The sequence below is a fragment of the Rana temporaria genome, chromosome 12 (genome assembly GCF_905171775.1).
Source record: "Rana temporaria chromosome 12, aRanTem1.1, whole genome shotgun sequence".
Classification (NCBI taxonomy): domain Eukaryota; kingdom Metazoa; phylum Chordata; class Amphibia; order Anura; family Ranidae; genus Rana; species Rana temporaria.
Genome location: NC_053500.1, coordinates 36,318,628 through 36,332,349, shown reverse-complemented (window position 1 = coordinate 36,332,349; position 13,722 = coordinate 36,318,628). Strand labels below are relative to the sequence as shown.

General features: G+C 46.1%; 1 protein-coding gene across 1 annotated transcript in view; it reads right to left on the bottom strand.

The window, feature by feature from the left end:
• Window positions 1-7,018, bottom strand: part of PHB (prohibitin) — a 657,015-nt gene extending 649,997 nt beyond the window's left edge. Inside the window, exons 1-2 of the mRNA XM_040331759.1 lie at window positions 6,912-7,018; window positions 4,311-4,413 (exon numbers count right to left, since the gene is read on the bottom strand). Coding sequence (XP_040187693.1) covers window positions 4,311-4,398 — 88 coding nt within the window. The 5' untranslated portion in view covers window positions 4,399-4,413; window positions 6,912-7,018. The remainder of the gene's footprint in view (window positions 1-4,310; window positions 4,414-6,911) is intronic.
• Window positions 7,019-13,722: the final 6,704 nt, after the last annotated feature.

Genomic DNA, 13,722 nt, shown 5'->3' with positions numbered 1-13,722 from the left:
TCATGATGCCCACACTTAAGATGGCCCCAGTCAATTTCTATTTTATAAAGTGTCTAAATGCTGTAACAACCTAACAAAACGGACCTTAGTTTACAGACTAACTTTACTAGAATACATTAAGCTTGTGTATTACAGGGGAATTTATATTTAAAAAGTGAAATTGTGGCCGGAACTCCGCTTTAAAACAACAAACATACCATACTTACCTCCACTGTGCAATTCGTTTTGCGCAGAGTGGCCCTGATCCTCGTCTTCTGGGGTCCCTCGGCGGCTGTCTCGGCTCCTCCCTGCAACAGCTAACCCCCGCTCTGGGAAGCTCTCTCCCAAGGGGGTTAGCTTGCGGGTGTGCTCCCGTGATACAGTTGGCAGCCATAGCCCCCCAGCGCGCCGCGTCATTGATTTGATTGACAGCAGCGGGAGCCAATGGCTGCGCTGTTATCAATCTCCAATGAAGAGCCGTCTCAAGCTGGGGGAAACCATCGCGGGTTCACGCCCACAAAGTTTTGTGGCTCAGGTAAGTAAAACGGAGGGGGTGGTGATCGCTGGGGAGCCAGAGAGTGCAAGGTGTTTTTTCACCTTAATGTATAGGATGCATCAAGGTGGGGAAAAAAAAAAAAACACAAGGCTTTACAACCCCTTTAATGGCTGTGTGTTGAGTTATTTTGATGGGACAGCAAATTGACACTGTTATACAAGCTGTACACTCACTACTTTACATTGTAGCAAAGTGTCATTTCTTCAGTGTTGTCACATAAAAATAAAAACGTGAGGGGTGTACTCACTTTTGCGAGATACTGTACACTGGATTATTTATTATTTTTTTACTAGCAATGGCGGCAATCACCAACTTATAGCGGGACTGCGATATTGCAGTGGACAATCAGACACAAACTGACACTTTACTGGAACCAGTGACACTAATACAGTGATCAGTGCTACAAATATGCGCCGTCACTGTTCTAATGAAACTGGCTGGGAAGGGGTTAAACATCTAGGGGGATTAACCACTTCCATACAGGGCACTTACGCACCTTCCTGCCCAAGCCAATTTTCACTTTGAATGGCAATTGCGCGGTCATGCTACACTGTACCCAAACAAAATTGGCATCCTTTTTTCCCCACAAATAGAGCTTTCTTTTGGTGGTATTTGATCACCTCTGCGTTTTATTTTTTTTGCGCAACAACTAAAAAAAGACTGAAAATGTTGAAAATAACAACGTTTTTATTTTTTTCTGTAATTTTTTTTGTAAATAAGTACGTTTTCTCTTTCAATTACGGGCACTGATATGGCGGCACTGATAGGCACAGATGAGATGGCACTGATGGACATCGATGAGGTAGTACTACGGGCACAGATGAGGTGGCACTGATTGGCGGCGCTGGTATGCGGCACTGATGGGCACACATGGGCGGCACTGATGGGCACACATGGGCGGCACTGATGGACACTGTGGGGCGGCACTGTTTTACTTATGTTGCCAGTCAGTGCCCATTTGTGGGCACCGATTGGCATCTTTTTTTTTTCCAGCTTTTTTTTTTTTTTTTTACAGACTTTTTTTTTTTTGCCCTTCCCTGGTGGGCTTCCCTGGTGGTCCATGTGGCGATCCGAGAGGGGGCTGCGCTGATAAACAATCAGCGCGAACCCCCCTTCAGGAGACCCACCGATCGGCTCTCCTCTACTCGCGTCTGTCAGACGCGAGTGAGGAAGAGCCATCAACGGCTCTTCCTGTTTACATCGTGATCAGCCGTGGTTGGACACGGCTGATCATGTGGTAAAGAGTCTCCATGAGAGACTCTTTACCGAGATCGGTGTTGCGGGGTGTCAGACTGACACCCTGCAACAACGATCGCGGCGATGCGCACCCCCGGGGGCGCGCAGTGGCTCAGAATCCTGAGGACGTCATATGACGTCCAGTCAGGATTTTACAACCACTTTGCCGCCGTCAATATGTCATTGGCGGGCGGCAAGTGGTTAAAGAAGTAGTAAAGGCAGAAGGTATTTTTTTTTATCTTAATGCATTCTATTCATCAAGAATAAAAAATAAAAAAAACACTGTAGCAGCCTTCCCAGCACCCCCTAATTACTTAACCAAGCCCCATCTCTCTCCAGCAATGTCCATGTTTAGCATGATGCATTTTCCTGTTTTTGAAAGTAAAGTTCCAGTACAAAGAAATACAAATAGCATTTGAAAAGAAAAAAACTGAAATACCATGATGCATTTTCTGCTTTAAAAAAGTAAAAAGCCTTCAGCATGCAGCTCCCCTGGACCCCCTTATACATACCTGAGCCTGATCTCGAACCAGCAATGTGCACAAGAGCAGACGCTCTCTCATATCCTCGTTGGGTTAGACACAGCAGTGAGAGCCATTGGCTCATACTGTTGTCAAACAAATCCAGTGATGAGAGAACGGGGCCGGGGGTAAGCCGCACTGTGTGCGTCAACAGATGCACACAGTGTGACTAGAGAGCATGCCTGTATGAATATTCCCCCTATAGCACAGAAGAGGCAAGTATAACATGTTTGTTTTATAAAAAAAACAAGGAGATATTTTAGGCCCCTTTCACCCTTGGGACTTGTCCTGCGACTTGGGACTGCAAAGTCGCATAACAAGTTGTACCCCACGATTTTCAATGAGTGCCCTTCATATCTGTGCGACTTCAAAGTAGTTTCTGCACTACTTTGATGCGACTTAAGGTCCACAGACCTCTAGATTACACAGGCATTGCTTTAACCACTTAAGGACTGGACCAATATGCTGCTAAATGACCCAAGGGGTTTTTACAATTCGGCACTGCGTCGCTTTAACCACTTAAGCCCCGGACCTTTAGGCAGCTAAATGCCCAGGCCAGGTTTTGCGATTCGGCACTGCGTCGCTTTAACAGACAATTGCGTGGTCGTGCGACGTGGCTCCCTAACAAAATTGGCGTCCTTTTTTTCCCCACAAATAGAGCTTTCTTTTGGTGGTATTTGATCACCTCTGCGTTTTTTTTTTTTTTTTTGCACTATAAACAAAAATAGAGCGACAATTTTGAAAAAAAATCAATATTTTTTACTTTTTGCTATAATAAATATCCCCCAAAAACATATATACATTTTTTTCCCCCTCAGTTTAGGCCGATACGTATTCTTCTACCTATTTTTGGTAAAAAAAAAAAAAAAATAAAAAAAAAAAAAAATAAAAAAAAAAAATCGCAATAATAGTTTATCGATTGGTTTGCGCAAAATTTATAGCGTTTACAAAATAGGGGATATATTTTTTTTTTACTACTAATGGCGGCGATCAGCGATTTTTTTCGTGACTGCGACATTATGGCGGACACTTCGCACAATTTTGACACATTTTTGGGACCATTGTCATTTTCACAGCAAAAAATGCATTTAAATTGCATTGTTTATTGTGAAAATGACAGTTGCAGTTTGGGAGTTAACCACAGGGGGCGCTGTAGGAGTTAGTGTTCACTTAGTGTGTGTTTACAACTGTAGGGGGGTGTGGCTGTAGGACTGACATCGATCGAGTCTCCCTATAAAGGGATCACTAGATCGATGCGCCGCCATAGTGAAGCACAGGGAAGCCGTGTTTACATACGGCTCTGCCTGTTCTTCCGCTCCGGGGAGTGATCGCGAGGGGGCGGCTAGGGACCCCCGACCCACGTCTAGGCAGGCACGTACATTGATGTGCCTGTCCGTGCCATTCTGCCGACGTAAATGTACATGTGGCGGTCCGGAAGTGGTTAAAGCGTCACTAAAGGAAAAAAAAAAAATGTTTTCTTTAAAATAACAAACATGTTATACTTCCCTCCACTGTGCAGTTCGTTTTGCACAGAGTGGCCCCCGATCCTCGTCTTCTGGGGTCCCTCGGCGGCTGTCTCTGCTCCTCCCCGCAAGAGCTCATCACATTCATGCGAGAGCTTGCATGGGGGTGAGTAATTGCGGGCTCGCTCCCGTTATACAATGAACGGCCATAGCCACTCACTGTATCACTCGGCCCTGCCCCTCGGCGCGCCGCGTCACTGGATGCGATTGACAGCAGCGCCAGCCAATGGCTGCGCTGCTCTTAATCCATCCACTCTATCCAATTAGCGGCCAGGCTGAGCGGCGAAGAGGATCTCGGGACCAAGCGCGGGACTTTCAAGGGATCAGGTAAGTAAAACTGGCAGCATCATCAGATGTTTTTTCACCTTAATGCATAGATTGCATTAAGGTGAAAACATTTTTTTCCTTTAAGTCGTGCGACTTTCAGGTGGCACAAGTGTGAAAGGGGTCTGAATAATATAAAGCAGCTGTTTATATGCGATATGTTTCACTCACCATTAAATAGGGCCGATTTCACCACACTTCCAGCCACTACTAGCCCCAGGCCAATCTTTCCAATCGACTCAAAGATTTTTCCTGCCATTGTTTACCACCGGTCCTGTATTGAAAGAACAAAACTATGATTAATCCTAGATAGAGCTTCTAGTGATCTGTATTACCATCCATAATGGGAATCGCTTCTGTACCTTTTATACCTACAAGAGAAACACTGAAGTTAAGTGGAGCTCCACCCAAAAAGGGAAGCTCCACTTGTCTTTAAAGTTCCTGTGCCACATTGGGCACTTTTCGGTCCCTTACCCTCACTGGCCTTTCATGGGTATCCTGTTCCCACTTCCGGGAGCCTCAGCCACGGGTACCGACGTCACGGCCGGGCTACCTCCTCCTTTCCCGGCCATCGGCCCAGTAGGAAAGAGGAGCGGAGCCTGGCGCAGTTAAGTTCCCGGCATGAAGTCGCAAGGCTACGCTGCTGGGTTCCCTTACCCACAATGGCCGTGGCAGCACCTGAAAGCTGATGGAAACATCAACTTGCTGTGCCGACATCGCTAGACTCCAGGACAGGTACGTGTCCCATTATTAACCACTTCCATACCAGGCACTTACGCAGCTTCCCGCCCAAGCCAATTTTTAGCTTTCAGCACTGTCACACTTTGAATGGCAATTGCGCGGTCATACAACACTGTACCCAAACAAAATTGGCGTCCTTTTTTCCCCACAAATAGAGCTTTCTTTTGGTGGTATTTGATCACCTCTGCGATTTTTTTTGCGCAACAACTAAAAAAAGACTGAACATTTTGAAAAAAAATTACGTTTTTATTTTTTTCTGTTAATTTTTTTGTAAATAAGTACGTTTTCTCTTTCAATTACAGGCATCGATATGGCGGCACTGATGGGCACCGATGAGATGGCACTGATGGACATCGATGAGGTAGTACTGACGGGCACAGATGAGGTGGCACTGATTGGCGGCGCTGGTATGCGGCACTGATGGGCACACATAGGCGGCACTGATGGGCACCACTGATGGGCACTGTGGGGTGGCACTGATGGACACTGTGGGGTGGCACTGATTTAGCCATGTTGCCAGTCAGTGCCCATTTGTGGGCACTGATTGGCATCTTTTTTTTTTTCCCCCCCAGACTTTTTTTTTTTGCCCTTCCCTGGTGGTCCAGTGTGGCGATCCGAGGGGGGGCTGCGCTGATAAACAATCAGCGCGAACCCCCCCTGTCAGGAGAGCCGCCGATCGGCTCTCCTCTACTCGCGTCTGTCAGACGCGAGTGAGGAAGAGCCATCAGCGGCTCTTCCTGTTTACATCGTGATCAGCCGTGATTGGACACGGCTGATCACGTGGTAAAGAGTCTCCGTGAGAGACTCTTTACCGAGATCGGTGTTGTGGGGTGTCAGACTGACACTACTTAGTCTGTAGGGATCATAATTGAGTTGGCCCACCCTTTGCAGCTATAACAGCTTCAACTCTTCTGGGAAGGCTGTCCACAAGGTTTAGGAGTGTCTATGGGGATGTTTGACCATTCTTCCAGAAGTGCATTTGTGAGGTCAGGCACTGATGAGAACGAGAAGGACTGGCCCATAGTCTCCGTTCTAATTCAGCCCAAAAGTGTTCTATCAGGTTGAGGTCAGGACTCTGTGCAGGCCAGTCAAGTTCCTTCACCCCAAACTCGCTCATAAATGTCTGTCTGGACCTTGCTTTGTGCACTGGTCCAAATCATTAGGTGGAGGGGGGATTATGGTGTGGAGTTTTTTTCAGGGGTTGGGTTGGCCCCTTAGTTCCAGTGAAGGGAACTCCTAAGTCCTCAGAATACCAAGACATTTTGGACAATTTCATGCTCCCAACTTTGTGGGAAGAGTTTAGGGACGGCCCCTTCCTGTTCCAACATGACTGATGACCAGTACACAAAGCAAAGTCCATGCAAGGCAGTGCAGAGCAGGCAGCGGTGGCCGACAATCACCAGCTCTTTCACGGAGCTCAGAGAACCGAGCAAATGGCAGGGTTTGGCCGATGATGGTGGTTAGGGTAAAGATCAATAGCCCCCCCCCAGTGGTTAGGGTAAAGACCAGTACCCCCCCCCCCAAATAGTGGTTTGGATAAAGATCAGCACCCCCCCAATAGTGGTTAGGGTAAGAATCAGTACCCCCCCCCCCCCCAATAGTGGTTAGGGTAAAGATCAGTGCCTTAAATTGTTAGAGAAGAAGGGGAAGAAGGGGGAGGAGGTAGGGCTGCACAACATGATGTTCAGAGCTCTTTTACAGTTGTGATCGAGTGGCGGTAAAACCAGGTGCTTAAGCCTTGTTTTTACCGTCCTTCAATCATTCCCCCTCTTGCTGGGTAAAGGTCAGTACACCCCCCTCTGATAGGGGTAAACTGACCTTTACCCTACCCACTGACAGTGGGTAGAGGTCAGTACCCTCATGTAAGGGCCCGCACAGAGATTACATTAGAGAATATAGTGGTGGGGATATGAAGCGGACCTGTCACACTGCCCTAGCTGGAAGAACAGACAGGTTCCCTTTAATACCTCTCCCCCCAATGTATTTGTCCCCCTCTCCGGTGTCCCCGGCCTCCCCCAGCCCTGCACTCACCTCCTTACTGCTCTGACCTCCACATGAGCCGAGATCCTGCACTGCGCATGCGTGACCTGCGTCCTTCATCAAGCGACCTCCTCTCCGCCCGCCCGGCGCCCTGCAGCATTCTGGGAGGTGTAGTTCTCCGCCCCTTCCTACGTCGTCAGCTCACGCAAGCAAAGACTACAATTCCCATACAGCTGTACGGCGAGAGGCGTGCGCTGATTGGTGGAAGGGCCAAAAAGTCGCTGCGGTTGTTTCATCAGATTAGGCGACCCGTCAGAATGGGTAACGGAAGTGACGGGCACGTGGTGACAGGAGGGAGGAGAATGAGGCGCAATGTGCTGTAAAATCGGTCCGGGAGGGGAGGAGCTTGGAGAATGTCACGTGGTAGAATGTTACCCCGTCCTAGCTAATAAGTCCGTGCTGGACTGATTCTCAAAAATAGAGCTAAAGCCTTTGTTTAGGGTTGGGAATAGTGATAACAGTTTTGTTCGCTGTGTCCTCATTGGGGTGATTTCCCTTCACTTCCTGCTCTGGGGGCACAACAGGAAGTGAGAGGATATATATAAAAAGAAGGAAATCCAATCATAGGTTTGTCCTCCTTCACTTTGATGCGTTTTTTTTTGTGCATTTTTTTACATTCACATCTATGCGTTTTTTAGCTGGCGCGTTTTTGGAAAGGGTCTGGTTTTTTTTTATTTTTCCCGCAGCTGATTGTGTTTTGCGTATAATAGACTTCAACGAACCCGCATCGAAACCGCAAGTGTTGTGGATTTTATGTTTTGCTTTTTTTTTTATTTTCCCCTTTAACCACTTGCTTACTGGCCACTTAAACCCCCCTCCTGCCCAGACCAATTTTCAGCTTTCAGCGCTGACGCACTTTGAATGACAATTGCGCGGTCATACAACACTGTACCCAAATGACATTTTTATCATTTTTTCCCCACAAATAGAACTTTATTTTGGTGGTATTTCATCACCTCTGGGGTTTTTATTTTTTGTTAAATTTATATTTTTTAATATTTTGTTATACAATTTTGCAAATAGGTAATTTTTCTCCCTCATTGCTATACACTGATGAGGCGGCATTGATGGGCACCAATGGGCTTCACTGATGGGCACCATTAAGGCGGCACTGGTGGGCACTGATAGGCGGCACTGAGAGGTGGTACTGAAGGGCATTGATGGGTGGCACTGAGAAGTGGCACTAATAGGTGGCACTGATAGCTGGCAGTGATGGGCACTGATGGGTGGTAGTGATGGGCGGCAATAATGGGCACTGGTAGGTTACACTGATAGGCAGAATTGCTAGGTGGCACTGATTGGCATCACTTGTGGGCATTGATAGGTGGCACTGTGGGCATTGATAGGTGGCACTGGCAGGCGGTATTTATGGGCACTGATGAGGCTGATGTGCCTCCTTCCTCTTCGGGACCAATGTCCCTTGTGCACAAGCCGGTGATCGGCTTTTTTTTCTCCTCACGCTGTCAACGATCCTTTGTTTACATCACGTGACCAGCTGTCATTGGCTGACAGCTGATCACGTGGTAAGGGGCCGGGACCGACCCTTTACGGATCTGTAATCACCTGAGTCTCATTGACTTGGTGATCGCCGCGCGCGCGCCCTGCAGGGGGCGCACGTTGCGTGTGAAAAGGGGAGGACGTCTATTGACAGCCTCCCGGCAATTGGAGTCCGCTCTGCAGCCGTCACTCGGCTATAGCGCGGATGGGAAGTGGTTAAAAACACTGGCCCAGATTCAAGTAGCAATTGCGCCTGTGTAACCATAGGTTACGCAGCGCAATTGCTTACTTGCTCCGGCGTAGCGAATGCTCCTGATTCAGGAACATCGTAACGCCGACTGCAGCCTAAAATCTGCGTGGCATAAGGCTCTTATGCCACGCATATCTAGGCTGCATTCTTGCGATGACCGCTAGGGGGCGTTCCCATTGTGGTCAGCGTATAGTATGCAAATTGCATACTAACACCGATTCACAATGTTGCGCGAGCCCTGCGTACGCAATTTGCGTTGTTTCCGTACGGCGTGTTTAGCGTAAGGCTGCCCCTTCTAATAGCAGGGGCAGCCAATGCTAAAGTATACCCGTCGTTCCCGCGTCGCGACGTTCGAATTTTACGTAATTTGCGTAAGTGATTCGTGAATGGCGCTGGACGCCATTCACGTTCACTTTGAAGCAAATGACGTCCTTGCGACGTCATTTGCCGCAATGCACGTCCGGAAAGTTTCCCGACGGAGCATACGCTCGGCGCGGGAGCGCACCTAATTTAAATGATTCCCGCCCCCTACGGGATCATTTACATTAGGCGCCCTTACGCAGGGCAAGTTTACACAGCGCACACGCAATTTACGGAGCTACTGCTCCGTGAATCACAGGTAGCGCAGGGCAAAAACGCTGCCTCCGTAAATAAGGGGCAAATCTACCTGAATCCGGGCCTCTGTATATAACTGGTCGCTAAGGAGGGCGCCAGGAAGCCAGCCGTTGCGTCCCTAACAACCAATGAGTCATCAGCTGTCAGCGGGGTTCCCCACTGACAGCTGAATGTAAAAAAAAAGAATTGCTGGCTAAAAAAATCAAGAAAAAAATGGCATGGGGTCTCCCCCCAATGCATACCAGGCTCTTCAGGTCTGGTATCGATTTCAAGGGGACCCCCACGCCCAAAAAAAAATGGATGCCCCCCCCCCAAATCCGTACCAGACCCTTATCCCAACATAAAAACCTTCTGATTTTACAAGCCCTTTAAGGCCTCCTTCACACTTGCTTTGCTCACTAAAAAGTGATCTAGGTTTGGATTGCTCTTCAGAGAGAGAGCATACCTCCCAATGTTTGGACATGGGAACAAGGAAAACATATTAGCAAAAGTATGTAGGCATAGGACACGCCCCCTTAAAGGAGAATTATACAAAAAAAATATTAGTGAAGCCCACAAGTGTTTTTTTTTTACCGCCACTATTCCTTTATATTGGCTTTTGGAATTTACAATTCAGCAATTTAGAAATTGGATGAAAAGTTTAACACTGGGAAACACTTTTTGAAAGATGAAAATGTAATTTTATAGACTACTATTTGGCACGATACAACACCTCCTCACCCCAACAAGTATTACATAAAATGAATACTATAATATAAAAATTAAAATATAAATATAGAATAATTAAAATAATATAATAATGATTTGTGTTGCGTGTCAATGCACAGTCCTTACATCAGCTAAATGTAATCAATGAAGGGGCAATGAATGATGGGACGTGTAGTCCAAAGCTATGTGCCTTGTAATTACATTTAGAGAACAGATTTTTTTTAATTAGGTTACTTCTAGTGCAGGTCGAATGTTTCTCATTGATTTAAAATGGAAAATACCACTAGGCACTAAGTGTCATTAACCACTTCCATACCAGGCACTTACGCACCTTCCCGCCCAAGCCAATTTTCAGCTTTCAGCACTGTCGCACTTTGAATGGCAATTGCGCGGTCATGCTACACTGTACCCAAACAAAATTGGCGTCCTTTTCCCCCCACAAATAGAGCTTTCTTTTGGTGGTATTTGATCACCTCTGCGATTTTTATTTTTTGCGCAACAACTAAAAAAAGACTGAAAATTTTGAAAAAAAATTACGTTTTTATTTTTTTCTGTTAATTTTTTTGTAAATAAGTACGTTTTCTCTTTCAATTACGGGCACTGATATGGTGGCACTGATGGGCACCAATGAGATGGCACTGATGAACATCGATGAGGTAGTACTGACGGGCACAGATGAGGTGGCACTGATTGGCGGTGCTGGTATGCGGCACTGATGGGCACTCATAGGCGGCACTGATGGGCACACATAGGCGGCACTGATGGGCACTCATGGGCGGCACTCATGGGCACTCATGGGCGGCACTGATGGGCACTCATAGGCAGCACAGATGGGCACTCATGGGTGGCACTGATGGATACTTATGGGTGGCACAGATGGGCACTGATAGGTGGGCACTGTGGGGTGGCACTGATTTACCCATGTTGCCAGTCAGTGCCCATTTGTGGGCACTAATTGGCATCTTTTTTATTTTTTAATGCTTTTTTTTTTTCCAGACTTTTTTTTTTTGCCCCCTTTTTTTTTTTGTTTGCCCTTCCCTGGTGGTCCAGTGTGGCGATCCGAGGGGGGCTGCGCTGATAAACAATCAGCGGGAACCCCCCCTGTCAGGAGAGCCGCCGATCGGCTCTCTTCGCGTCTGTCAGACGCGAGTGAGGAAGAGCCATCAACAGCTCTTCCTGTTTACATCGTGATCAGCCGTGATTGGACATGGCTGATCACGTGGTAAAGAGCCTCCGTGAGAGACTCTTTACCGAGATCGGTGTTGTGGGGGGTCAGACTGACACCCTGCAACAAAGATCGCTGGGGGCACGCAACGGCTCAGAATCCTGAGGACGTCATATGACGTCCAGTCAGGATTCTACAACCACTTTGACGCCGTCAATATGTCATTGGCGGGTGGCAAGTGGTTAAATAATTCCTATAATACTCAACTCCATCTAGTGGTCAGATGTGATGGTGCTAACCACAGTATCATAAGAAATCCCTATTATTCTCATCGCCATCTAGTGGCCAAATGAGATGGTGCAAAGTATTTTAGGAAATTCATATGACAGCGCCATCTAGTGGCCAAATATTATATGAAATCCGTAACATTGCCATCTAGTGGCCAAACGCGTCGCATGCTGATACTCAATATCATCTAGTGGCCAAAGGAGAGTGTGCTAAGTATAATATAAAATCCATGATATTTAGCGCCATCTAATGGCCAGATGTGATGACGCTAATTAGCATTAGAAATCTCCATTATACTCAGTGCCATCTAGTGGCCAAATGAGATTGTGTTAAGTAACATATGAAATTAATATGACAGCGCCATCTAGTAGCCAAATGTAGTATTTTATTTTTTAAATTAAGTAGCATGCAATAAGCGCAGGAAGTAGCCTAATCATATTTGTTTTTTTCCCCCATTCACACAGAATGAATTTACCTCCACGTTCATTGGACAAATTGCTTAGCAAATTTTAGTAATGGTCAAATGTTTCTCATTGATTTAAAATGACAAAATACCACATTTGACCACTAGATGGCACTAATATCACAAACACTAGCGCCATCTAGTGGCCAGATGTAATGGTGCTGCTATCATAGGAAATCCCTAATATACTTAACGCCATCTAGCTGCCAAATGAGATGGTGCTAAGAATCATATAAAATTCGTATGACACTTAGTGCCATCTAGTGGCCAAACACAACATTTTCTATTTTAAATAAATAAATAGCATGCAACTAGCACAGGAAGTAGACCAATCATATTTGTTTTTTGCCCCATTTACACAGAATTAATGTACATTCATTGAGTAAATTGCTTTCAAGTTCCAGGGCTGGTCAAATGTTTCTCATTGATTTAAAATGGAAAAATACAAAATTCGACCACTAGGTGGCACTAAGAGATTTATTTACTGAAGGCAAATCCACTGTGCACTACAAGTGCACAGGGGAAGATCTGAAATGAGGGGAAGTTCTGCTGATTTCTATAATCCAATCATGTGCAAGCAAAAATTCATTTTTTTATTTCTCTTGCATGTCCCCCTCAGATCTACAGCGACTTCACTTCCAAATGCACTTGCAGTGCACTTGTAGTACACAGTGGATATGTCTTTAGTAAATAAATCCCTAAGTGTCATAAAAAAAAAATTCTATGATAGTCAACACAATGTAGTGGCCAAAAGAGGGGGGCTACGTTTCATTTGAAATTCATGATACTTAGTGCCATCTAATGGCCAGATGTGATGTCGCCAAGTATCTATCATAAGGAATCCCTATTATACTCAGTGCCATCTAGTGGCCAAATTAGATGGTGCTATGTATTATATGAAATTCATATGGCACTTAGCGCCATCTAGTGGTCACATGCAATATTTTCCATTTTAACTGAAAGTGGTTGTAAAGTCAGGAGTTTTTTTTTATCCTAAGGCATTCTATTCATTAAAGCGTTTGTAACCCTAAAATGGATTCTGTTACTTTAACCACTTAAAGGGATGGTTCACCCTAAAAACTACTTTTTCTTATTACACTTGCCCCCCACATTACAATACGATTAAGGCTATTACTTTTTTTTTGATGCTGTACATACCTTTGTACAGCATATTCACCCGTGACATCCGGCTTGCGAGTCCCGCGGGAGTGGGCATTCCTAACATGTCTGTGATTGACATTTTGACCAAAAACGAGCTTCCCCCCGTCGCGTAAGCCGCGCCACGGTTGGCGAAAGGAGCCGAACGGCGAGTCGGCGCTATACTGCGCATGCGCATCGCTGTTCCGCTCCTTTCGCCAATCGCAACGCAGCTTACGCGACGGGGGGAGCTCGTTTTTGGTCAAAACGTCAATCACAGACATGTTAGGAACGCCCACTCCCACGGGACTCGCAAGCCGGATGCCACGGGTGAATATGCTGTACAAAGGTATGTACAGCATCAAAAAAATAATAATAGCCTTAATCGTATTGTAATGTGGGGGGCAAGTGTAATAAAAAAAAGTAGTTTTTAGGGTGAACCACCCCTTTAAGCCCCGGACCTTTAGGCAGCTAAATGCCCAGGCCAGGTTTTGCGATTTGGCACTGCGTCGCTTTAACAGACAATTGCGCGGTCGTGCGACGTGGCTCCCAAACAAAATTGGTGTCCTTTTTTCCCCACAAATAGAGCTTTCTTTTGGTGGTATTTGATCACCTCTGCGGTTTTTATTTTTTGCGCTATAAACAAAAATAGAGCAACAATTTTGAAAATAATGCAATA